General features: G+C 39.3%; 1 protein-coding gene across 1 annotated transcript; it reads right to left on the minus strand.

The window, feature by feature from the left end:
* Window positions 1-1,258: 1,258 nt before the first annotated feature.
* On the minus strand, window positions 1,259-20,156 carry LOC122069530 (isoleucine--tRNA ligase, cytoplasmic-like). Its single transcript, XM_042633572.1, has 8 exons — window positions 19,467-20,156; window positions 19,153-19,218; window positions 18,911-19,054; window positions 15,934-16,160; window positions 8,835-9,000; window positions 6,604-6,717; window positions 4,137-4,234; window positions 1,259-1,424 (listed from the first exon to the last, which is right to left on the minus strand). Exons 1-8 carry the CDS (start codon window positions 19,998-20,000, stop codon window positions 1,259-1,261), a joined length of 1,515 nt encoding a protein of 504 aa, XP_042489506.1. The 5' UTR covers window positions 20,001-20,156.
* Window positions 20,157-26,258: the final 6,102 nt, after the last annotated feature.

The raw sequence follows: 26,258 nt of genomic DNA on the forward strand, positions 1-26,258 counted from the left end.
TTTTAATGGGCCACAGATCGGTCTATTCCTCTGATCTCCCTAGATCCTCTATTGTTTCCTTGATCATCTCTTTCGGATCCTGGACACCTCCCAACATCACCTCTCTATCTATCATCTGGCAATCCCTTAACTCCATTCCATCCCCTTCTTCTAGTGCTGATAGAATCATTTGTTCCCTTCCCCTTCCGATTGCCTCTCCTTCTCTTCGGCTTGGAACCACATCTAAACCTCTATTCCCCACATCCCCTGGCACAATGTCGTCTAGTTCCAAGCCCACATCCCTTGCCATAGCCTTACTGTCTAGAGAGCTCTCACCAACTACCTTCCTACCCAATCCTTCCTCATCTACTGCCACCCCCTGTCTCTCTGGATTGTTCTCTGTGGTATTGAAGACACCAACAATCTCTTCTTCAATTGCCCATTTTCCTCCCGTATTTGGAAGCTTGTCCTTGCCAAATATTGGCCTGCTCGAATCCTCCCCCTCCAAAGAGAATGGGTTTGGATAGACATGACCCTTTTTGGGAAATCTATCTATGACACTACTGGCAAGCTGGCTTTTGTAGCAGCTATCAGCCATATTGGGATGGAGCATAACCTACATAGATGGACGTCCATCTCTAGATCTTTCCATAAGATTTGGAAGGTCATCTGCTTTGATGTCTCCTCCAAACTTGCCTCCCTCACCCCTAGGACTGTTGTGGACTCCCCGCGGAATAGGCTTCTTGTTGTTTCCTAGGGCTTACCCCAGTCCATTTTGCACTCCCCTTCTCCTGCCCTTTAGGGTTGTTTCCCTTGCCCTTTTTGGGTGGTATATCCCCTCCCCCTCTTTTCCCCTGTTATTGAATTATACCATTCAGCCAAAAAAAAAAATAACAAAAACAAAAATAACAATAGAAAAAATGTAAGGAACCTCACCCTTTTGAAAAATTTCAATTGAATACACTTGTCTCTCAATACGATACTCTCCATTTCAGTGTTTATGAATAATACATGTTATATATAGCTTTTATACTATTTTTTTATGCAAAAATATATAAAAATGTGTATCATGTCCATTTGCGTATCTTTAGCGTATTTTAGCGGATACAATACCCTCTAATACTTTTCTTGAATTTAGCTGACTGATAGGGTTACCGATACCATTATTTTAATCTTTGACCGTGGCTGCATTAGGGGGGAAGCATCTACAAAACTAACAAGTCCTTTTAATTACAATAACCACAAAAAAAAATTTGAAGGAGTGGAACTTTAAAACCCTCTAATTATAAAAGAAACCTGATGGAAAATAAACCAGTAGACAACCAAAAAAACTACTTAAGATAGCTTGCGAATAGAAACACCAAACCTTAACAAAATCGGGAACCCAGTATGTTTGCTTATTATTCTCTAGCAATTGATCTTTCAACTGTTCCACTGCAACGAACCTACAAAAGTTGGTGAAAGTCCATGAGTAGAGAAGACGAATTACCAAATTACATGGGCAATCACCACATTACAAACTAGATGAAAATGTGCAAAAATGAAAAGCATTTTATCCATCACAAATTGACTATATTATCTCTTAACAAAAGAGATATTTTAAGAAGGCTATCCTAAGAAAATTAAACCCCACCCCACAATGCAGATTCTATACCTAGATTTACACAACAAAGAACAAGGGGTTGTTATGGGAAAGTGAAAAGCTTACAGAACTAGATCACTGTAATGGACAATCTTGGGACAATGAGAACACATCAAGAAGACAATCTTTTAGACACAGAGGGAGATTAATTGATATAGGGGAAATAGGTGTCATTTTACCAAAAAACACCAGGACATGAATAAGAGCAAGGGAAAACATACACAGTTGGGACATGAAAATTGGAAACAGAGAAACAACCTTGTTCAGCTGTAGTTCTTCAACATTAACTTCTTTTAAGTCAAAGCAGTTTAGATAGTGTCATATTTGGTCGTCTTACATTTGCGTCACTTTCACAATTTTTATATATATATATATATATATATATATTTTTTGGTAATGACTTTCAGAGTATAAAAGGGTGAGCATATTTGATCTATAACAAACTTAGTAACTAGAGTCCTAGATTGTCTTTAGATGGCCGAGATGTTATCCACCGATCCGATCTCGATCCAAAGGCTCACATGAGCCCTGCATTCTAGAGGAGTGATCCAATGGCTCTTAGGCCAACCATCTCCCATGTGATGTTCCCCATGTCACTAGATAATCCTAGAATTTACCAAAATGCTCTTAAATGTGCGAATAACCATATCTTTGTCATCAAAACTCTGATTTGGGTGATTCAAGATGGATATAACTCTTAATTAAGAGAGGAAGAATCTTGTACGAACTTAGAGTTTATTTTAGCTTACTTCAATGCCCTAGCTTTTCAAGAAAAAAACTTCAAAGAGGTTGGTGGGGCTATGTAGTGTGCATTCAACTCCTTCAACAACCAATCTTGAGAGCTATTGAGCTCCAATGAAGTCCATCAAAATCTCATAAAGTGTTGTTTGCAATTAATGAAGACTCGAAAGAAAGTTGGGATGCAATAAAGGAGAGAGAACTAGAGAAGGCAATGGGATCCTACATACAAAATCACTTGAAGATTTAAGTCTCCCCACAATGGAGGTTGGATGAAGATTCCAATGAAGAGTTCTGGGGACCACAGACAAGCTCTCCTATTGTGATGACTCCATAAGGGTAATCACTTTATTGTAAACCCCTGTATTTGACTTAGGTAGGAAATGATGTATTGCCTATAGCCTTTTATTACAAGGATTAGGGATTTACATACTTCAAATTTCACATACATTGTAACCTGTCAAGTTGGGGCTTTACAAGATTGGGGTTGTAGCCCTTGTCTGAGTTGTATCACAGACTGAAGTAGGTGTTGTAGCACCTGGACTGTTGTAGCCGTCAAAAACAAGTTGAGTATTGGGCAATATACAAGACCCTTGGTTAGGTATTGCTCCGTGGATGTAGGCAACTTGCTAAACCATGTATATTATGTATTGTGTGGATGTGATTGTAAACTATGAATATTGGAGTTCCATGTGTTATGCTTCACTACAGAGTGGGTGCACATTGTCTGGTAGACCTGGACACTTGGTGGTTGCAAGGTGGACATACATATAATTGTATTTATGTGATAATAGTAAACTTGGAATTGCCCCAGCCAGACTGAGTGTTGCAATAGGGAGTATCAAGCAAGGAGACGAACAATCAGGGTCATCAGATTTTTGGGGAGAAAATTTGGTGACACTGATTCACCCCCTCTCACTGTCAACTTGGGAATATCATAATATAGACTGAATTGTGCATTTGAAAACTTACGAGTTGGCCCTCTCTCTCTCCTCCCTTTTCTCTCCAAATCTAATAAGAGATCTCTTTTTCCTCTTCACTCTCATCTCTCCTTCAACACAATTTCTCCCCAAATTTTCTCTTCTCTTGTTATACCAGCCATATTCAGAAAATTTGGTGACACTGATTCACCACCCTCTCACTGTCAAGTTGGGGATATCATAATAATTGAATTGTGCATTTGAAAACTTAGGAGCTGGCCCTCTCTCTCTCTCTTCTCCCTTTTCTCTCCGAATCTAGTAAGAGATCTTTCTTTTTCCTCTTCACTCTCATCTCTCCTTCACAATTTCTCCCCAAATTTTCTCTTCTCCGGTTATACCAGCCATATTTAGATCTTGTTGTAAATTTTTTACAAGAAGATTTTCACAAATTTAATTACCATATTTAGTATGTTTTTTGTATCTTTGTAATCTTTACAAAATTTCCAATTTGTTTTTGTTTCAATTTTACTTCGGTTTTCACTTCACTTCACATCTAACCAAACAGAGCTAACACAATTTCTCAGGGCCTATATTAGCAGATTAATAGTGTGTTACTTCTGTAAAAAAATCCAGCCCAAGTGAACTTGCCAAATAGAAGGACCAAATGCTACCTTCTACATGTTAAACAAAAATAATAGGCAGAAATATAGAAGAGGTCAAAGAGGAAAAACATCATATCTTCTCAAACCAATAAAAATTACATAATTATGAAAAGAATAATACTGAAGGAGCCAGGGAAAAAAAAGTATGGTTGCAAAAAGAGAAAGAAGGAACCACTTTCACAAACATGCACATACCAGCTTGGAACTGCTCTATAAAGAAGAGGAGTATCAGATCTCCAACAGAAAGGATAAGAATGCATGAAGCTTCCAGATTTAACAAGCCTGCCTTTTGCCTGTCAAAATATTGTGTCAATATAATGGGGAAAAATGCTGATACATGACAAATGCTCTAGAGTTTTTGTACTAGAACCCAGTTCAGAAAATTGTAGTCATCCAACAACAGTCAATCAAGCTACAACTCTACATCGGGCTCCAAGACTCTCAAGTTGTGACCTCGATTTAGTATTCTTTCAATTCACATTCACCTACTCTTGTGGCAAGCAACAAGAAACTTACTTTTATGACAATATAAACTAGAGAGCAGGATTTATAGGTGGGCACCTAGTTCTGCCATGTCGCACAGGTGGCAGCACTGATGGTGCTGATATTTTGTGGGTAGGTAGAACCCAATATCCCTAGCTGACATGTCAAGTTTCAGCCCAAAGATAGTAGGCAATGTGGCAAACAATTCATTGAAAAATCCAGGCCTATGAAGAGGGTAATGGACATATCGAAGGGTAGGTCACTAAATAGTAGGGTACATAATTGAATTTAAGGCTAAATTTCCCTAGATTTCCAATGGTTGGAATTGCCGCATGTGATACAGCCAGAGATGACCACCCATACAAGAGTACGGGTCATGGGTGTGACCATCCATACAACTTTTTGCCTATAAATTAAAAGACAGATCCAGAATGCAACACTCGAATAAAAAGAAAAAAGAAAAAAAGTCCTCACCAACATAGTAAGTCTTCCATTAGAACATGCACACAACAAGAACCCAATGCTAATTTACATTGTATAACATATTGAAAGATGCAAGTCCGAAAATTTTCATATGGCATCCATTTAAGCAAATTCCAAACCCACCCCCGCCAAAACTCCCTGCAAAACCAACACAGAGGACAGTGGCTGACAGAAGGTGCACTTCAATCAAGCAAGTGTACTATAAAGCAAAGCATAAGAGCTTTACAAAAGATTAAAAAACATATTTTCTAAGTTATGATACAAGGCCTTGAAGCCAGAAATAACCAGGGGTTCTTAGACCAAATGGACGACTGTTGCAACATATAGACTGCCTATATTAATTAGCCACATGGACTCTACCCTTGTCAATGAAAGCCATGAGACTCATGGCTTTCATTCTTATTTTTCATATAAATAGGGCTGAAAAATGGCTCTTTTTAACACATGGCACAGGGCTGGAACTCTCCATATGCTGAGTGTATGACCTGAGGAACACATGGGCATTTCTTGGGCTGTCAACTCAGCCAACAAAGCCCCTCATTGCAACAGAGCTGGCACAAAAAACAGTGCCGCCAAAGCCGAAAAACCAAGGTAAACCTAACACCAACCACCACCAACCATCTTACCCAACACATGAACCCCAACAACAAAGAAATAATAGAAAAAAAAAAAGAAGAAAGAACGCTACCCGCTGGCACAGGTAGATGCCTAGACACAGTGGCTGCGGAAAGACCATGCTGCCCTCGTACTGAAGATGCTTCCATGCATCCTCCCATTGGCCCCTGCGCTAGGATGTACCTGCGCCAGCAGGGAAGCGTTCTCTTGACCAAGAAAATAGACAAAACAAAGTCATAAAATAAATCACACATATGGGGTCATGCTCTATTTTATCAAGAACAAAAAAACCCAGCTACAAAGAAAATTTTAAACAGATAAGAGAAAATTAAAGATGTTCTTATTTGATTTTGTTCACGGATTCTTCTTTCCATTCCCAAGATATTATTTAGTTGAATTTAGCATCATTTTGTGCTTAATTAGAGATGTTATGGATGTTCTGAATTAGTATTGAGAAAGTTGGTGGTGCAATGACCACTGTGCTCGGCCAAGCACAACAGGTGGCTTCTAATTGCCCCCATCACACCTCATATCGCACCCAATATTGAAGCAAACCTAGGGCCAATACCCAACCCTCCACTACCAAAGCCAATCAAGTCTTACCAAATGGGGCAAAAGAAAGCCTTGAAAAATGGCTGAGAAGGCGAAAATAGGCAAGACAGTTAAACGGCTGGAAATATAGAGAAATATCTCAATACAATGTGGGTGATATAATTACGTTGAACCACCAAATTTGACATTTAGTCAATCTCTATGAATATGAAATGGAGTGGTGTAGCTAATAAACTTCATATTTAGCAAAGGAAACCACTATATTGCTCAACGATCCATGGCCCTTATGGAAACCTGCAGTTTCCACTCAAGCAAGTATTATGACACCTAAAATGCATTCATCACAATTGTTTCATCCACCATTGATCTCAAAATATCACTTCAAATTTTAAGAGTTGAAACTTAACCCTCTGATTAACCTTACTTCGACCTCGGCAACCTTCATCTGCTTTCATGTTATCCATATTAAAGATTTACATTTTAGCTAGCGTAAAACATGAAGCCACACACACACACACACTCTTCTTGCCTTCACAGCATTAATAATATCCTTATCTGCATCCTTGACATACTTCCCCCTGAAGTCAGAAACTTTATCAGTAAAAGAGCCATCATCATCAACTGCCACAATTAGGTTCTCTCCCTACACAAGTAAAATATATGAAAGAAGTAAAAAAGTGGAACACTGAAACAACGACAACAACAAACATAACCTTATCCCAATTGAATGGGGTCTGCTACATGGATCCAATGCAGTAAAGTAATAGAAAGTAATGAAGCATAAAAGATAAGTAAAAAAAAAAGGGGGGGGATAAGTTTAGAGAGTATCGTAGAATTTAGAGACACATCATGAAAACATCCCTTATAGGGGGTCAGCAACACGGATTCTTATATCCAAATAAATGTATGTATATATATTTCCATCTACTGTTCATTACTTCACAAAAGGTGCAGAACTCAATACCATCTACAATACAGGAAGGCATTACAAACAAGTAATAATAAGAAGAAAATTAACTTAGACTAATACAAAGTTGTCATACTTAAAATTGCTGCAAACCAAAACTTTGAGACAGTTAATTGTCAGTTGTATGGATCACAAATTTAGAAGCAGGAATTGAAAGGATGCTTCAACCTGTTACTGTATCACATTGCCTTTATAATTACACTTTTGACCCGGTGTGAGAAATCTTAGAGTGGACAAGGGGCTTCATATTCTGTATTTTGTCAAGTTGTTCTATACGATCTCATGCAATAGCATGACCTAAACATAAGGACATATTCAAGATAAGGAGATATGAAACTAACGGTGTTTGCCCAGGTGCTTTCATTTAACAGGGTCATCAATCTTAAGCAGAGGAAGGTAGGGTTTCAGACTGGCTAGTAGACATTAATTGTGTGGATATACAGAGAAAACTACATACAATTGTTTGTTATTTGTAATACTACTAATGTACCATTGTAGTATCTATTGGAGTTTTTGGTATAGAATGGGTTGAAGCGCATGATGTGAGATGAAGCTCCAGTGAATGGCCTATTTAAAACTAAGTGACTCACTGATGCTTCATTGGCAGCTGATCCCATATGCAAGCACCCAGGGAATTTGGAAGGAGCATGATAAAAATCTCCCCGTTTTTAATCTAGGGCTAGCAACCACATATATGCCAACATAGGATCCCACAAACTAACCACAGACACACGACAAAGATAATTCACGGTATAACCATTTCTAATTTTCAAAGGGACTAGTGGTCAATCATACTGACTGAACATTTCACTAAGATAGTTTGTATCATACCCTTCTTTCATATATATATATATATATATATACCTATTTGTGTAACTTGTAAAGGTATCAAATTAATAATAAATGGTGCAATCTCCTTTGAGTTTAATAAAGTTACTTTTCTCCAATAAAAAGAACTCTGGTTTAAAAGCATGAATGAACCATGTGCGCAAAGGTGATAAGACATTCTTTTTCCATCAACTTAATTAAAAGTATCCTTTCACCAAGCAAATGAAGGCAGTAATTCAAGTTTTATTATGGGGTATAACATCTAAAAGAAAATGAATTCCTCTCCACCTAGTATCCGTCCGCTTAGTTCCAACCTCTATAACTCAGCAGCTCACATATCTTAGCGGCTCTTCTGTGGTACTCAAAGACCAGTTGTCAGTCCCATCCGACAATTAGGGTTTTGCTAACTGTTTATTTCCATCCCAAAATTCTGGACAGGCCAGGTGAGGGCCAGACAAGTCTCTAATGCCATGCTCAGACCAGCCCATCAAATTGCAAACCCATATGTAGACAAGTAATAAAAGGAATCTCCATAAATTACAATTACCAGAACAGAGAGAAGAAAAACAAATGGCAAATCTAGATAGCAAAAATGAATTAGAATGATAAAATATGCAGGTCAAAGAACCAGAACTACTCAAAAAAAAAAAAAAAAATTATTGGCCAGGATGGTTTAACAAACTTGACATAACATTGGTCAATGCAAACACAAACAATAGAAGTGTCAAAAGAAGAGGAAAGAAACAATAATAAAGAGCTCTCAAAATATAATTAATTAAGATGAGAAAAAGAAAGCAAAGTCAACTAAAAAGAAACAGAATCTCATAAAAATATGGATAAATCAGTGAAGTAATAAATCATATGATAGGGAGAATATCAATTGCGAAAGAATAAACATAAATAGAATAGAAACTCTTCAGAGTCCAACATAGAATGAGGATGATTGCTAAAGTTAGTATGAGCACCTTTTTGATTATTTGATTTTCAATGCAGACACGATAATCATCTTCACCAAATGCAGGAGCACAGTGAACTACACCCGTACCGCTGTCATCAGTGACATAATTGTCTGCAACAACTCTAAATGCAACATCTGACAACTCTGTAAAGTATTCAAATAGTGGGACGTACCTGCAAGAAATTAATTTCTGACCATATCATTCTTCTGAAAAATTAAGAATAGTAAAGAGAAAATTGAAAAAGAGAAAAAGAAAGAAAAAGATGAATGCATAAGAGTAATTCTCAGGTACCACATGCACAGGTGGTGGCAGTTGTTCATCAGGATAAGGTAGCATTATTTTATGTAATCCAAAAACAGGGATCCCAATTACATGACTCCAGCACCCCAATAAAGTCTAACCCAAATTGTTCTTAGCTACACTTCTCCTAGGCCATTCCTTGACCATTAACCAAATTTAACTACCAGAAATCCAAAAGAATTAGTAGATCAGATGGTTACAATCTTGGAGGAATTTCAGCACAAATTGTTCAACAGAGAACCCATCAACTGAAGAATCTTAGTGCCCCAATCCATTACAAAAGTAGGAAGCATTTCTCTCATGGTGTGAACTTATGATCCGAGAGACGAAGCAATTCAAATCCTCAGACTCAAGAAACGATAGTACACGTCTTGGTTATGAAAATCCAAGAAATCATACTGGCACTTAAACATTTACAAGTTGCCAGAGTTCATGCTTGCAAAAACCAACTATAAAAACAAGATGATGGGAACAGTTGTCAAATATAGTGAAAATGAAGACTTCCTCAACCAAAGCAAACTGAATCGAAATTCAGAAAGAAATCTAACTCCAAGAAGGAATACTCTCTGGATAAAAAAGGGGTCCTCTAATGCAAGAGGCTCCCGCCACTGCAGGTTCTGGGAAGGGTCATAATATTCACAGCCTTACCCCCGATTCATGGAGAGGCTGTTTCCCGACTTGAACCCTAGGTCGCAATGGAGCAACCTTAAGGTGAGCCAAAGCCCATCCTCTCTGGATAAAGACAAAATGAAGAGAAGCGGAAAAAGACACTCTGCAGAACAGAACACCACATGCTGCTCCCATCTCATTTCCCTCTTCCGTGCAGGAATGATAACTGCGGATCCTTGTTGCAGCCCAACAACTTCCCAATTCAGATGCATTGCAATGACTCTTACCACCACACCCTTTCCGATTCTCTAACCCCAAAAAGAAGAATAGGAATCTTGTCACTTTGAGTGTAATAATGGAGTCGGAGGCAAGCAGGAGGTGGTTAATACTGTATTCTAGAACTCCATATCCCCTTGAATACTGGTCATTAATCCACGCATGAATCGTTATGCAGGAGCTTCACACAGGATAACAACTTATGTTTGTATGGAAAAGGCAATCCTTTATTTTCTCACATAAAATGAAATACTTGCCAGTAAATATTAGCCAAGGAGCAGACAAGGATCATATATTTTGAAAACTATGCCTATAGGGAATAACTGTAAAGTGATGCAGCAGTTTTTCTTCTCTAAGCCCCCCTCAGCAGTGCATGCGTGCGGTAAGACCAAGATTTGCATTTACAGCTATTAGGAGGAAGGCCATTAAACAATAAAAGGATTGCAAGAAAAACTATTGATGCAGGAGCACTTTGATTGATCAACCCGAATTTGTTTGGGATCCTAGACCAAGAACCGGATCCAAGTTTGGTAGTTGTTCAATTGGAAATTTAGGATTTATTTTATTTGGAAGCAATATCTAGTTTATTTGATTTTTCTTTGTTTTAAAAGGTCAGTTACTTGGATAGATACGTAGGAGAACTTTACTTGAGTTATTTAATTTCCATTTAAGTTAGTTATTTCCATTTATAGTAGTTTTCATATTTGATTTGGGTTTCCAGTTTTATGTAAGGGTTTTCTTCTTTCATTTGGCTGCCGATGGACAAGTACTAGAGATTTTGAAACAGTTTAATGGAGAACTGGTTTGTGCTCTGTGAAAATGGGTGCTTCCCTTTCATCCCTGCTACTCTGATCTTTCCCTGGTTTCCCCTTCTTCTCTAATCTGCCCTCCATCAACTATACAGGGTTAACCACAAAATATCATGGGGAAAGAAAACTAAATTAAGGATACTCCATTTTAAATTTTCTACAAGTTGAAGCCACCAAAAAGGTTTCAATTATGAAGGATCTAAAAATAAACAAGGATCTAGGGAAGCGTAGCAAGGAGCCTTGGCTTCAGCTGATGGAGAACCCTTAGAGAAGACAGGGGTAATCAGAATAGAGAGGGGGAAGGAGGGGAATCACACACTTCACTGGTGCACAAACTCAGCATCTTCATTTAATAATCAAAATCACTCTCAGTCTTCAATCGATTACAACCAATATATAGGAAAATAGGAACATGAAATTAGAAACTTAACTGAAATGGAAACTAGCCTAAACTAGGAAACAACCATAAAAAGGAAACCAAAGCAAGGAAATAAATTATACTCCTATGTTCAAGTCTGGAAAGTAAAAGCATGAAATAAAATACTAAGTAAACTACTAATTTTGTTTCCAACCCTTGTTGGACCAAAACCCTGGGCTAGACCAGTTCTTCTTGGCTCTTGGCTTCCAAAGCCGGTCATGCTAGTCCAACCAGGTAAGGGCAGCCGTATCTGCATCAGCTCTCCTCCTCTGAAAAGAACCATCGAGTTAGGAAAATGACCAAGGAGACCGTCTGAAGGAATACGCTGAATGAGGAACAATCCCACCATCTTCTTGAGCTTAATTTCAGAGAGATCTTTAGCAGGATGAAACTTCATAGTCTTGTTGGCATGCTTGAAAGTATAAGTATTGGCATAGCCACAATGTTATACTTTCTTGTCAAACAACCAAGGTCGACCAAGAAGGATATAGCACACCTTCAGAGGGAGGGCATCACATTGGACTGTGTCCTTAAATCCACAAATAAAATATGTGACCAAACACTTATCTGTGATTTTGAGATTAGTGTTATTCACCCAAGCAACCTTGTAGGGATTTGGATGTGGCTCTGTCTTCAATCCCAACTTACGAACATCTTCAGAGACAACATTAGTGCAACTACCTCCATCAATGACCAAGGTTAACAACTGGTCATTGCACTTCATACGAGTCTAGAAAATACTACTGCGGCACCAATCTTCATTGTCAGTGGCTTTCTAAGTGGTCAACACAAGACAAATGACATAAAAAGGATGGTATAGGATGAATCCTTATCAATAAAAGCAACCAAACGGCTGGGTAGCACCGAACTATAAATTTTGAAGAATCAAAAGGCTTATCTGAACCACGCCAAGGGGGTGAGTATGGACGAGTAGGCCGTGAAAATGACATTTCAGAAACATGTCGAGGTGGAGAATACGGCCGACTAGGTCATAAAGAGGCCATAGACATAGCACTAGCTTGTGGTTTGCTAGATGACCTTTCTTGGGTAGAAGGCTATTGCAGAATGAAACTAGTATCTCGAGGAAAAGTTCTGTAAAATTTCTCCGATTGTATGGGCATTTCAGACTTTCCTCAACCTGATACGCTACTTGCACAGCGTCTTCCATGGTAGGCAGTCAACTAGATGCAAGGGCAGCACTAAGTTTAAGGTGCAAACCATTGCGAAATTGTGCCATCAATACTTCTTCATCCCACTCAAAATCAGAACAAGTGGCCAAATAATAAAATCTCGCAACATATTATTCAACAGTTAAATTCTCCTGTTTCAACTATGCAAACCTGAGATGCATGAGTTGCTTGTAATCAGAAGGCAAGAATCTTCGGTTCATGACTTCATGCATTTCAGCCCAAGTAGTGACTAAACCAATGCCTCGGGTTCGGTTCTGTTGTTGTTGCTTGATCTACCAAATTCGGGCCGTGCCTTTCAGTTTGGCCTCTGCAAATAAGATCTTTCGGGCCTCAGTCAACCCGTACCATTTGAAGAATGTTTCTAAGCTGTGAATCCGGTCAAGATACAATTTTGAGTTATTGTCTCCATAAAAATCAAGGACATCTAATTTTGTTGTTCTTTGAGCTCCATCATCATGTCTACCAGTTTCATATGGTGGTGGAGGTGATGGTGGTGGCGGTGGTGGTAGTGTTACTGACGGATCTTGTGGAGTGGTGTTGGAAGAATCCCCAGATTGAATGGGACTCTTTCCTTTATCTGCTGCCACCAAACGATCAATAGAAACTTGCATAGATTCCACCATTGTCTTAAGGGACGTGACCATGGTAGTGAGAGCATCAATTTTTGTATCAGTTTCTCCTTTATAAGAGTTCAATTGTTGAACCACTTCACTATTAGCTACCATGGTGATGACAAACAGACAATACTCACAGACAATGGCAAAGTAGTAAATAGATGAAAATTTAAAAAAAGGAATGGCAGAATGGTTAATTTTTTTTTCCAGTGATGGCAAAATTGTAATTACTTTAAATTCAACCACAAAAGGGTGTATCAGCCTATCAGGTATGGAGCTGGGGTCTAATTGCAAATAAGAAGAACTATGGTATAAAAGGAATTAAAAGGTAAAGAGAGGGGCCAAATTGAGAAAATAAGAAAACTAAGGAAAGAAAAAGAAAAAAGGCTGGGATGGGGTTTGAGTTACCGACAAAAAAGGAGGTGCTTCTTTCCGGAGATGGAAACCAGCAGCGGGAGTCGGCTCCAATCAAGAGAGAGGTTGGCGATGGCTTCGCAGGTATGTGGTCCTCTCTCTCTCTTCTCGCTTCTCTTCTTTTTCTTCTTCTTCCTCTTCTTTTTTCTTTTGTCCCTGCCTCTCGATCTTTCGATCTTGCGATCTTGCTTCTCTTCTTGTCTTTTTTTTTTTCTTCTTTTTTGGCTAATGGAACTCGAGGGTGAGGTGAATGGGCCGATCGAAAGCAGAAAAAAAAAAAGGGGAAGTGGGGCAGCGGTAAGGGTTGCTCTGTGATTTTTTTTTTCCTTCTTTGTTTCTGCTTCTTCTTTTCTCCGGCTGCTGCTTTCTTTTTTATTTATTTTCTGCTTCTGCTTCTTCTTTTCTTCTGCTGCTGCTGCTTTCTTTATTTTTTTTTTTTTTTTTTTACTCTTCTGCTGTCAGAACCCTAAAAAAGGGGTCGATCAGATGAAGTTGGGAGAAAAGAAGGGCGTTGGGACAGAAGGGGTCGATTCTGGTTCTCTGGGCAGAATCGGGTTTTTTTTTTTTTGGGTGTTCTCAATCACGGTAGAACCTAGACAGAGAATGGGAAGGGAAGAAGGAAGATGGAAGGAAGAAGGGAATGGGGAGAGAAAGAAGGAGGATCCTTCAGCTCTGATACCAATTTGATGGAGAACCCTTAGAGAAGAAAGGGGTAATCAGAATAGAGAGGGGGAAGGAGGGGAATCACACACTTCACTGGTGCACAAACTCAGCATCTTCATTCAATAATCAAAATCACTCTCAGTCTTCAATCGATTATAGCCAATATATAGGAAAATAGGAATATGAAATTAGAAATTTAACTGAAATGGAAACTATCCTAAACTAGGAAACAACCATAAAAAGGAAACCAAAGCAAGGAATTAAATCCTACTCCTACGTTCAAGTCTGGAAAGTAAAAGCATGAAATAAAATACTAAGTAAACTACTAATTTTATTTCCAACCCTTTTTGGACCAAAACCCTGGGTTGGACCAGTTCTTCTTGGCTTTTGGCTTCCAAAGCCGGTCATGCTGATCCAACCAGGTAAGGGCAGCCGTATCTGCATCATCAGCTCTCGTCATCTCACTCAATCCTACAGCGGAAAATCGAGTTAAGGCGCTGCAAGCAACAAAGAAGCACTTCTTGTAACCAAAAAACAAACCCTAGGGATCAGCAAAGGCTTGTTCTGGACCATGCCCCATCATTGATAGAACCAGCATGACTGCCACCCCCTGAGTAAGGAATGAATATCAGACCCTACTGGCGTTCAACTGACGACCAGGCTTAGTAGTACTTGCAGCTTTTCCAATTTCAGCTTGGATTGAAAATACTGGACAGGAATGGAAAACTGTCCAGCCTTTCAAGCCCTAACTAAGTAAAGGGAGATGTGTTTCCCAATAACAATAGAAGAGCCGCAATTTAACATATTGAATATACCCCACAGATATCCAACTAACAACAAAAGAATCACAGAAAGATGTAAGTAGAGAAAGAAGTTTTCTGAATCCAAAAAGAGGTTTCAAGAGATCCATAGTAAAAGAAAAAGAATGAACCAAAACTTATACAGTACAAAGTAATTGATTTGGCACTCACAGAAAGCATTTTGAGATATAGACCACTCCACATTGCAGCTTACAAACTAATTCCCCTTCTACACAAAAGCAAATGTTTGTTGCACAACCCATTTAAGTTCCAACTAGCCCTAAAATATTTTAGAATTCTTGTTAGTTAAGTTAATCTAGCTGCCTAAGAGTTTTAGATATTATGACATTTTGTTTTGTTTTTCTTATAAATATGTGGAAGGACGTTTCCCACCACGCCAATGTGGGGGAAATCTCCCACAACACACCAATCACAGCGTGGGAAATGGTTTCGTAAAAACGGGGTCAGGGAAGAGAGGTGGGAACTTTTCCCTAAATACATAAACATCCCTCTCCCCCCCCCCCCAACAATCAATTAGAGTTGAATGAAAGAAAATTGAATTGAGAGTGTGAAGAGCTCTCACTCCTCACTTTACTTTTTCTCCTGTTCCTCTCCCTATCTACCCTTAGTTACTGTTCATGAGTACTGTTCACGGTCCCAAAACAATAACTTTCCGATACACTTTCCCTCTTTTGTGTCTATTCCTTGAAACCCTAATCCATACTATCCTTTGCCCACCACCTTTCCATTTAGTTTAACCATAGATTTGTAATGTTAGGTATCAGAATGTATGGTAGATCTAATAATCATTCACTCTCTCATTATGTAGTTAACACATAAATTGTAGTAGATAAGGGCAGATGAATGTAATGCTTTTAACTTCATCAACAATTGTCTGTGAATAATGCAATTCATAAACAAGGAATCGACCATTTGAAAATAAATGAAATCAATATCACTACCAAGTAATCATAGTCTATAGAGTTCAGAAGGAAAAAAGAAGAGTACTCACTTCTTCCCCACCAGAGAAGCACCAGTGACTTTCTCTAGCAACTCATAAGATCCAGTATCCACCGCTTTCTTAACTTTTCCATTCGATGAGTTTTTGCTCTTCAAATTTGAATGTTTTGGATCTTGAACTGGTCCACTTGGTGTATCTGGTTTTGGTTTCTTGCTGGGTAGCTGAGATAATCGAGATTCGGCAACAACATAGGTTGATCCAGACACCTTATCTCGTACCTATTTAATATTGAACTTCGAGTGATCGTCCAAGTAATAATATATGCACTATAGCTTTGATTTCTTTTTAAAAAAAAATTATGTACACTAGATACATTTTTTTTTTTTTTTTTTGGTGAAAAGTACAGTACATACATTAAAGCCAATTGAAATGAAAAAAGATGTGGATAAGTATAACATGGACTAGTGACAAGAAAAACTTCTACATGTTTAGGACTGCCATGTTGGAAGTCATTGTGCTATGCTAGAGGCACAACAATGTCATTGGTGCAACCTGCCACTGTAAAGAACGCAAAAGTTCATAGATAGCATCATAGAAAAAGGTCATTGTGCTTTTATATTTTGGTTTGGGGGGGGGGGGGGTATTGTGCTTCATTATTGTAGCATCATCTTTCTTAATCTATAAAATATGGAATCTGGAAACCAACTCATCACCTTATACCTGGACTATACGACATAACCACCAGGCTGTGTCCAGTTTTATTCTAGTGCAGTGTGCAGTGAAGATCAACTGATACAATGGAGTGAAAATCGTAAATTTGATTCCTTCATTTCAAATACCATAGAGATGCAAATAAAACTCTAAATTGCATAAGCAAAAGAAACAGATTTGTGCTCCTAAGGTGGTGTAGCCAAACCTGAGACCAAGAGGTCTGATCACAAGGCCAAGGTGTCCCCTCATTGACCTAATGTAGGCCTACAGGGTTGCAATATTGTGGAGCATGACTGTCAACTGACACTCGATGACATAGTGATGCAGCCCATGTGGACATAACCTGGCTGGATCGATATGCTAGTATGTTACACCGTTAGGGTCCAAATCAAAAAGTAGGAAGGAAGCCCACAAGTGGCTGGCAGCAGCATAAGGGGTAGCTTATGATTTAGAAAATCTTGGGGGTTATAATTGTAACTATTGTAATTGAAAATTGAGTCCTAAGCAGTTAGTAGGTACTGGTTATTTATTTTATAATATTAGAGTTTGAATGGTTTTAGGATACCTTAGAAGCTCGCACAGGGTTAATTTAAGTTATGTATTCAGTCTAAATATTTAATCTCGGTTAAGGAGTATGATTTAGGAATTCTTTTGGGAGTCAAGTAGGTTTTTAGAGTCTACGCATCTGATGTAAACACCCGCCGCTAATCTATTTTACAGTTTTAAAAAAGGATGTCTTATTCTTTTTTATGAGTTTCTATCGTTTGCATGGACTGATAATAGTCTTGCAGGCTGATGGGCTTCTGTTCTGTTTCTCCCTGTGCAACATCAAGACTCAGGTTGATTCTCATGTGTGATCCTTCTTATCACTTCTCCCATATTGTCATTCCTTTTATTATTATTTCTCTGCCAATAATCTTCTTCTTCATCTCTGTCAAACTCTTCTTCTGATAGATTTCTTACCAGTTCCATGTATCTGCAACTTTTCGGCTGGATTTGATCTCTATATCATATATCTGGTTATCTCAAATCAATCTGAGTAAATTTTATTCAGTACTCAAATCTGATCATTCATAACTGCTGTAATTTTCAAGTTCTTGCCTATAGCTTGATATATAAGTAGCCTGGGTTTCATCAATTCTATGATATCCAATTTTCAGGATTTTTACATCTATAGAAAGCCCTTATCTTCTGATGCACTCAACCAGAAAAGTAGCAAAATCTAATCATAATATTGTTCCTGTTTTAAATTCCCTACATTACTTCAATTCTGGTCCTAAAGATTTCTATATGATGCTGGTTCTAAGTGTGGTTCCAGCACCTTATAATCCCTTCTAGAGCCCTGAACCACATCACATAGGCTTCTAGAGGGCCTCCCTATTCAAGCAAGAAGACTGAAGATAAGACATAAGAATGGATGTAGTAAATCAGTATACTATAATAGGCTAGCAGGACTCAACAAAGATCATGGATATGCACAGCATGATTTACGTTAACAAGGCAGATTTAGTCAGAGTGAAAGAAGTGTGTGATCCACAACATGTAAAGAAAGTTATTGAAGGTGTAAGAGGTTGACAACATGGTAGGAAAAGCCAATGGTTTACATGCACAAGGTATTGAAAAAAGGCACCAGCAACAGCACGATTTGACTAATTATGAGGGGCCGAAGATATAAAGCAAAGGCAAGTCCAAGGAATGAAGACTAACGACAAAGCTGAGGTTAAGCCAAGCCATAGCCAATTAGAAATCAAAATTTGTGCAGTTTCAAGAATATAAAGCAACTTGAATACAAATATTATGCTAAAACCCACACGTTAGTCCGAGAATGACCATCATTTGTGTCAACTCTATAAGAAGGTCATTAAGGAAAGCAAGAGATTGACTGTGCAATCAACTTCCAGATGTCTTTCAAGTTCTGTGGAATTTTGTCAATAGTTACACCCAGATGAACATGTTGCTGAGTTATGCTTAGGTCAGCTGTTCCCAATATCCACTCTGTTAGTATGCACATACACTGGGGATCATCCAAGTAGTCATCTTGACGAGGGATTATTGCCCTCCAATAAGCCTTCTCATGTTGGCTATTTCAGCATAAGCTTAAGAATGGAAATCAAGTCCCAACCACGCTCAACCCCACCTAAAGCACACAATGTCTACAAATTGTGCCCAAATCAGTTCTACAACAAATACACATGCCATTAAGATGTAATAAATTCACAAAATCAAAAGACATTATTGTAAAATGCCACTAGAAGGCTCACATAATGTGGTTGGCATTGCCATGCAAATATCAAGGACTTAACTTTGGTAAACTAACCTTTACATAGGTAAAATTTGCATTGACACAAAGAGCAAGATTGCTTGGGAGGGTCCACGGCGTTGTCGTCCATGCCACAAAAGCTGCATTATGTGTATCTTCTTTAATTGGGAAAGACACCATAATTTCAGGGTCGGATACGTCCTACACAACTTAAACACACAGTTTAGAAACAACATTATAAAGATCACACTAGGACAAAATGAAGAGCCACCCCAGTAAAGTGAACTTCTGTTGAAGACCTTATAGTTCGAGTTGGCCTCAAAGTTCGAAAGCGGGGTTTTGCACCCAGTACTGTACGGCATAACCTACAAACATATTAGTCATAGGAACGAATGAGTACCCATTTACAGTTCGTCAATGCAGATTGTTGCTCACTGTACTAAGAATCAAAAAAGTTATATCCAACAAAATAAAAATCCGAGTAACAATTTGACATAATTATATTTCTACAAAGTCATTTTGAACTAAAAATAAAAAATGATCACTTTAGCAACAACCAAACAAAATGAAAGAAAAAAATAAAACAAGATCACAACAACTACTCAATGTGTACCTTAAAACCACGATAGACCAAACCCTTCTCATAAAGCTGCGAGAAAACCCACCAAACCCCTTCCATGTACTTAAGATCCATTGTCTTATAATCATTCTTGAAATCAATCCATCTCCCAACCCTCTTCACAATAATCTCCCACTCCTCAACATACCTCGTAACAATACTCCTACACTCCTCGTTATACTTATCGATCCCCATCTTCATAACATCATTTCTAGTCTTAATCCCCAACTTGGTATCGATCTCAAATTCAACAGGCAACCCATGGCAATCCCATCCAAACCTCCTCGTCACATGGTGCCCAATCATAGACTGGTACCTTGTAACAATGTCCTTAATTGTTCCTGCAAGTATATGACCATAATGAGGCAGGCCAGTAGCAAACGGTGGACCGTCATAGAAGACGTATTCTGGCATGTTCTCGGTTCGTTTGAGCTGGTTCTCGAATGCTTTGATGTTGTCCCATAACTTCAGAATCTTCTCTTCTTCTTTTGGGAAGGAGAAATCCTTCCCTTCGCAGATTTCGTTCATTTTCGCAGGGTCTGCAAGTTTCGGAATCGAATCCGAGAAACTAGACTGTGGGTAAATCGCCGCCGGAGAAAGAGAGAAGATTTGGAGTGTTTTTAGGGTCACAGTGAGAGAACGAGAGAGAGGTAGGTCAAACTGGACAGCACGCTAAAAAATGAACAACAAAGCTGCCACGCGACGGATTTTCTACGCGGTCGTGACGTGGCAAAGGCGTCTGGCTTGCTGCGTAAGCATTACCAAAGCCAATCAGAATTTGACACGTTTATCCGTTGTTTTCAAACGGGCTGAGAATAGAAAGGGTTTTATTTGGTTGGGTGGGTGCCAATCGCTAGCGTTTGTCTCTATTATCTCCTTCCTCTAAAAATCCATTTATTACATTTAAACCCAAAACTTGACACCATTAGCATATTTGTAGGTCGGTTCATGAGGTGAATAAAATTACATTGAAAATCCAGTTTTGCCCTTATTGTGTTCAGCATACTTACCCTCACTTGGATTCAATTTTGTTTGTAGGGTTTTTTGGAGGCGAAGCTCTCAGGCGATTGTACCTCCCTTTGACGAAGTCTTTGTATGCGAAATCATATTTGTCGAAGTCATCTCTGTAGGCGAAGTCATGTTTGCCGAAGTCATTTTCCCAAATTGGTTTCTTCTTGAGCGACTAGCGACGGGCGCCTGGTAACGAGCGACGATGATATTTTTGCCCTCCATTTTGTGTCATCTCCAACCATTTGAGGTAATTTCTAACCGAATGCTTATGCAAATGTATGCCATAGGATTAAGGGTGTCAATTTCAAACCGATCGAATACCAAAATCGAAACCAAGCTGATTAACCCGATCGAAACCAAACCAAATGTATTCGGCTCAAATTCGGTTTGAATATGTGAGCATGCTACTCGGTTCGGCTCGATTTCGATTTAAGGTGTCAGAACCGTTGGTTCAAACCAAAACTAAACCGAATTGCTCTTATCATTCCAGAGTGTTTTTTGCAAGCTCTTTTTTTTTTTATGGGTAAGTGTTTTTTGCAATTTATCATCACATATTTACAAGATAAGAAATTTTAAGTTAGCAATGGCCATAAGGCCCATAACTTGAGCCCATTATGGCCTTTGGTCCAGCACAGTCATGGTTCAAAAGTGGAACCGTTTTCATAACCAAATTAAAACTGCATATCATAACCGAATTGGAACCAAAATCGAACCGAGCCGAATTGAATCGGTTTGAGTATCTAAATACGGAACCGAGTTAGTTCTCAGTTCGATTATGGTCCACCTTATCATCATTTGGAACCGAACCAAATAACCGAAACCGAGCCGATTGACACCCTTACATAGGATCGATTTCTCCAAATTTCTAACCAGATACAATCTGAAAATGAATGCCCTAGGATTGATTTCTCCAAATTTCTAATTGAATGCATAAGGAAATTTATCCCTAGGAAGTTCGATTTATACAAAATAGTTGTAATTCATGCTTGCTTGGTGTCTGAAATTGGGGCATTTAAGCAAGCATAAGATTGTCATGGAGTAGTATTGGTAGTTTGATCGGGGCTGAAATTTTTCATGAGTACTCTGCTATGAGGAATAGGGGAACTGGTCAAAATCTATGTTAGTATGGGTAGGGATATAAGTTACATGAATCCCAATAGCCACACCAGCCAACCTTCAATTTATATCTAGATGTTAGTAGAACAAGATCTGTGATCCAAATACCAGTAGAGCATAATTAATCTCAAGATCTGTGATCCAAATACCACTAGCTAAGAATTATACTATAGAGGTACTGAAGTATCCGTTGCAATGTCTTAAGTGGTATTTCCTTATTGTTCTCTTAAAATACTCAAGATAGAGCAAGACCTTTGAAAGACTTATGATATCCAACTCCATTACTACAGCTCAGCTGTTCATTCACGTAGTTTTGGTTCTCATCTTTTATTCGGACAGTAGAGGAGTTGGTACAAAATACAAAGATTTGTTGCTTATTTGGTCATTTTGTAAAGCTTTGATAGTTGGCATTGTATTCATAGCCTTCATAAGTTGGTGAGAATTGAGAACCCGGGGGCGGGGAATCCCACAAGAAAAATGGAAAAATGAAACTGGAGCAAACTTTTTTTTTTTTTTTAATGTGTGTTAGTTATTCCTTTCTTCTTTTTCTATTTGTTTATTGATGATTAAGTGTAATTAATGGGAAACATTTACATATTCTGAACTTTGTGTATAAACACCAGACATGTTAGTGTAATTCTGAACTTGTGTTGATATATGTTTGAATCTTATTTTATAATATTCCAGCAATGTTTAGACACCCAATTTTGTCACCCTCCCCCAGCTATGATGACTTATGAATCTTGGATGCGACTTCTCGCTTGTGATTAACAGAGATGATAATTGACTGAGGTAATCCAACCCATAAACATTCCATACTCACCCAAAAATCCTGAAAATCTCATACGAGATAAAAGAAGGGTCCAATTATGATTTCTCATATACGAAGGATTTTGGTCCAAAGTGACTGTATGGATAGATAGAACTCGGAATCACAATTCCAACGATATATGGTATGTTAAAATCAGACCGTCGAATCTCCCGCAATCATTCCCATAAATTACACCTTGAGCATCCACACCTTGCCATTAACACCCAAACCCCTGCCCTACCCATGTACCCTTGCCTTGCCGCACGCACCCCTGCCCTACCCCGCATGCACCCTTGCCTTGTCGCACGCACCCCCACCCTATTGCATGCACCCTTGCCTTGCCGCACGCACCCCCGTCTGCCTAGCATGCCCCACCTGCCTCACATGCCCATGCCTTGCCCTGTGTGCCCCTGCCTGCCCCGCGTGCCCCAGCCTGCCTAGCGTGCCCCCGCCTGCCTCCCACACCCTAGCCGTACCCCGCACGGCCTTGCCCTACCCCGCCAAGCCCCGTGCACCTCCATTGATGGCTAGAATCCTCATTCCGATGACTGGAGTTGTAGAACCCTGCTTTTTGAAACCGATTTATCGACCGATTGGTTCGGTTTGGTCTTGTAGGGTTCGAATCGGAAAAGGTTGTTGCGGGTGCCCTATGGTCCATGATAGCGAGGGTGACGTTGAATGCTGGGTGGTTGGACAAGATTGAGTCGGTACCCGATGTGATTCACATGCTTAAGCCGTGTCCTTACATGTATCACAAGGCCATGTACGAATAGGAAAGGTATAATATCTTATCGAATGATGAGAACTTAGTCTATAACACGTGGCAAGGGTGAGATACGCGTTAAGATTCCACTTCTCCAAAATACAGTGAGGTTGACCTTGTTTCAGCCAACTGGTGGGTGGTCACTGGTAGGTGCGAGACCCACCAGTGTGACCCTCCTGTGGGGGAAACATAGGCCATAGAAAGTCCAACTTGGGTGAGCACATGTATTTCGGATTCCTCATCATAATAAAGTCATGTGTGCCCGATAATGTAGGCTATTTCAGCCAGTATCGCTATTTAATGCTTTTTGGTCCATAAAGGGGGCAAGACCAAACAAGCCTTAGTAGATAGTTACAAAACTAAGGTATAAATAGCATTTATATATATCTCTCTCTCTCCCATTTATGATTTTAGCAAGGTTTGGTGAGAGGAGTAAAGAAAAGGGAGAAAAGAGGAAGGAGAAGAGAAGGAAGAGGGAAGAAGGCTTCCCCCTTGGTTTCCGAAGCCACTTCTTACCTATTCGTCGCCGGAATAGTGTCCGGTGTGTTGAGATCTACATTTTGAGGTGAGTAACGCCATAAACCCTTGGAATGTGATGAAACCCTTCTGTGTGTGGCCAAATCAAAGAGATAATAGAAACATTGTGTGATTTCCTTAAAGGTTTGAGAAGGGAAACTAAGATTTGAAAGTATTTGATGACATTTTGAGTTTGGAAAGAGGATTCCAAGTTTTGGGGTTTCTTGAGCCAAGGTATGATTTTGTTTCAAAAAATCTTGATTTAACTTAAATCCATGAAGTAATCAAGTAGACGAAGCCTAAAATGTGTGCGAAATGAAGTTGGAACAACCCCTTTAGGTTCCCAAGAGGAGGAATGAAGAAGGGAAGAAGAACAACAAAACCTATAGAACACCGGTGGGTAGCACCGGCGGGTAGTCAGACCCACCAGTGTGACACCCCAGTCTTACACTCTTACCTGGGCTTCTGGACCAACAGGCGGGTAAGACCGGCGGGTACCCGGACCCACCGGTATAACCCATCGGTCTCTTCTGGGCCTACCGGCAAGTACCAGACCCACCGGTATGACCCGCTAGTTTGTGTCTAGGTGTTGTCTGCCTGGGCAGTTTGCATTGGTGGGTTCTCCTACCTACCTGTATGACCCACCTGTAGCCCAAATGAGCTCTGTTGGAACTCAAATTCATCGACAATCTTCTTCGTGATATTAAATGAGTTATGACCATATCTTATGTTGTTTTATAATTTCAAAATGGGCGTGTTCTAAATTCCTATTTATGTTAGGTTTCAAGACATTCGTCTTCACTCCAGATTTGACTTATACCGCGAGTGCCTATTCTCCTACAAGAATAGGTAAGTGGGGAGAGGACTTTCATTTTATTTTGGGAGTGTTTATGGCATCTTATTCATTCATATATTATCTTGACATTACGAATGCCATTCTCATGCATATGCTTGACTGTTGTTGGATGCATTTAGAAATGAACATGTTGTATCTATAAATTTTCAATCATTTTATTACTTGTTGTGAATCTTGAGCCTGGATTTATTCATTGAAGGCTTATGATGATGATTTGTTGAACATGTATGGATTCCTAGAATAGATGTTGTAGTTGGCTTGAAAATGAATGTATTGGTACACGTGGAATGGAACGCAGAAATACTATGCAGTCGTACTATCGTATGTAGGAGCATTGGTTAGGATTTAACATTCCCTCATGCTATGACCCTTCCCAACAGGGGTTTACGTGTTGGGTTATCATTGGGGAGAAGCACCTGTCATGGACCGCTATGGCAGTTAGAAGTATGCCAGGGTGATCATTAGGACAGTCAGCAACTTTGGTGATATATTTAGAGGGCCAATCATACTGCTTTTATTTTCTGCTGTGGTTTGGCCACAATATACTTTTTTGAGTGCTCATGGCTGACCTTCTCTAACAACCATATGGGTGTATCGCGGGATTGGGAACGCGTCTCGTACCCGGGGCACACGTGCACTGTGGTTGTGAGTAGCATGTAACCTATAACCTAGTAATGTTATTTATGTAAAACAGGATTGAAAATGGATCTCATGTATATAGTATCATTTGAATTGCAATTGCTTGTGTGAGTTTTTCTATCCATTTACTGTGCTAGTGAGCTCACCCCTCGTGCACACATCTTTTTTAGATGATTTTACAGGATATTTTGTAGAGGAACACGTGCCGGAGTCCATCAATGAACCTCTAGTGGGGGATTGGTGGGTCCCAGAAGGATTTGACCATGGAGACAGATGTCCGTACGAGAACTGTGTTGCGAGACAACAGTAGCAGATTTTCTATTTACAGTTCTCCTTTCTTATTCTTTTGGTATACTCCCCTTTTGTACTATCGATAATTAAATTGTTATTTTTTGTGTACATATCATGCCTACGAGCCCACTTGTAAATATACTATGTATAAAAATTTAGGTATCTAAAGCACATGGGGATTTATAGATATTTATATATGACAAGACTTCCACTAAAATTACATTTTTATATTTCATGTACAAGTGGCTTGTTGTGCTGTGGTTACTGTATCAGATGATCCTGGTGGTTTTGGGTTACCCGGAGGGAACCCGGTCACTGGTCCTATTCTATATGAACAGGGCGTGATAGGAGTTGTGAGGGGATACCCGCTTGTGCACTCTGCACTGCCCGCTAGCGTACCCTACACTGTGACCTCTCATTGCCCAAAAAAGCATATTTTCACCTCATTGGCCCAAAAAAGTTACACTTCACTCCGTTGGCCCAAAAATTCACTTTGTCACCCCATTGGTCTGAAAATTCACTTTTTAACCCCATTGGCCAAGGAAATCCCTCTTTCCTTCCTATTGGTCCAAAAAATCTATAAATACCCCCTCCCTTTGGTTTTACACACTCAAGCCTCTTAGTGAGCAACCCTTGTAGAGAAGCTCTGCTCTCTCTCCTCCCCTCCCTCATTAAGGTTCTTCAAGTCTTCGGAGAGATCTTCATAAGATCCAAAGTGTTCTTCGGGCCTTCGAAGTTCTTCAATCATCTGCTTTTTTGAGTGAGCATTTTGTAGGAAAAACT

Source organism: Macadamia integrifolia, unplaced genomic scaffold (assembly GCF_013358625.1).
Source record: "Macadamia integrifolia cultivar HAES 741 unplaced genomic scaffold, SCU_Mint_v3 scaffold631, whole genome shotgun sequence".
Taxonomy (NCBI): domain Eukaryota; kingdom Viridiplantae; phylum Streptophyta; class Magnoliopsida; order Proteales; family Proteaceae; genus Macadamia; species Macadamia integrifolia.

What these genes read in the sequence shown, in the direction of transcription:
- LOC122069530 (XM_042633572.1), bottom strand. Translation starts at nt 20,000, where the DNA reads ATGAACGAAATCTGCGAAGGGAAGGATTTCTCCTTCCCAAAAGAAGAA. An exon ending in TGGTCTATCGTGGTTTTAAG is followed by an intron (nt 19,219 to 19,466) that starts GTACACATTGAG and finishes ATATGTTTGTAG; the next exon opens with GTTATGCCGTACAGTACTGG. An exon ending in CAAATTTTACCTATGTAAAG is followed by an intron (nt 16,161 to 18,910) that starts GTTAGTTTACCA and finishes AATATTAAATAG; the next exon opens with GTACGAGATAAGGTGTCTGG.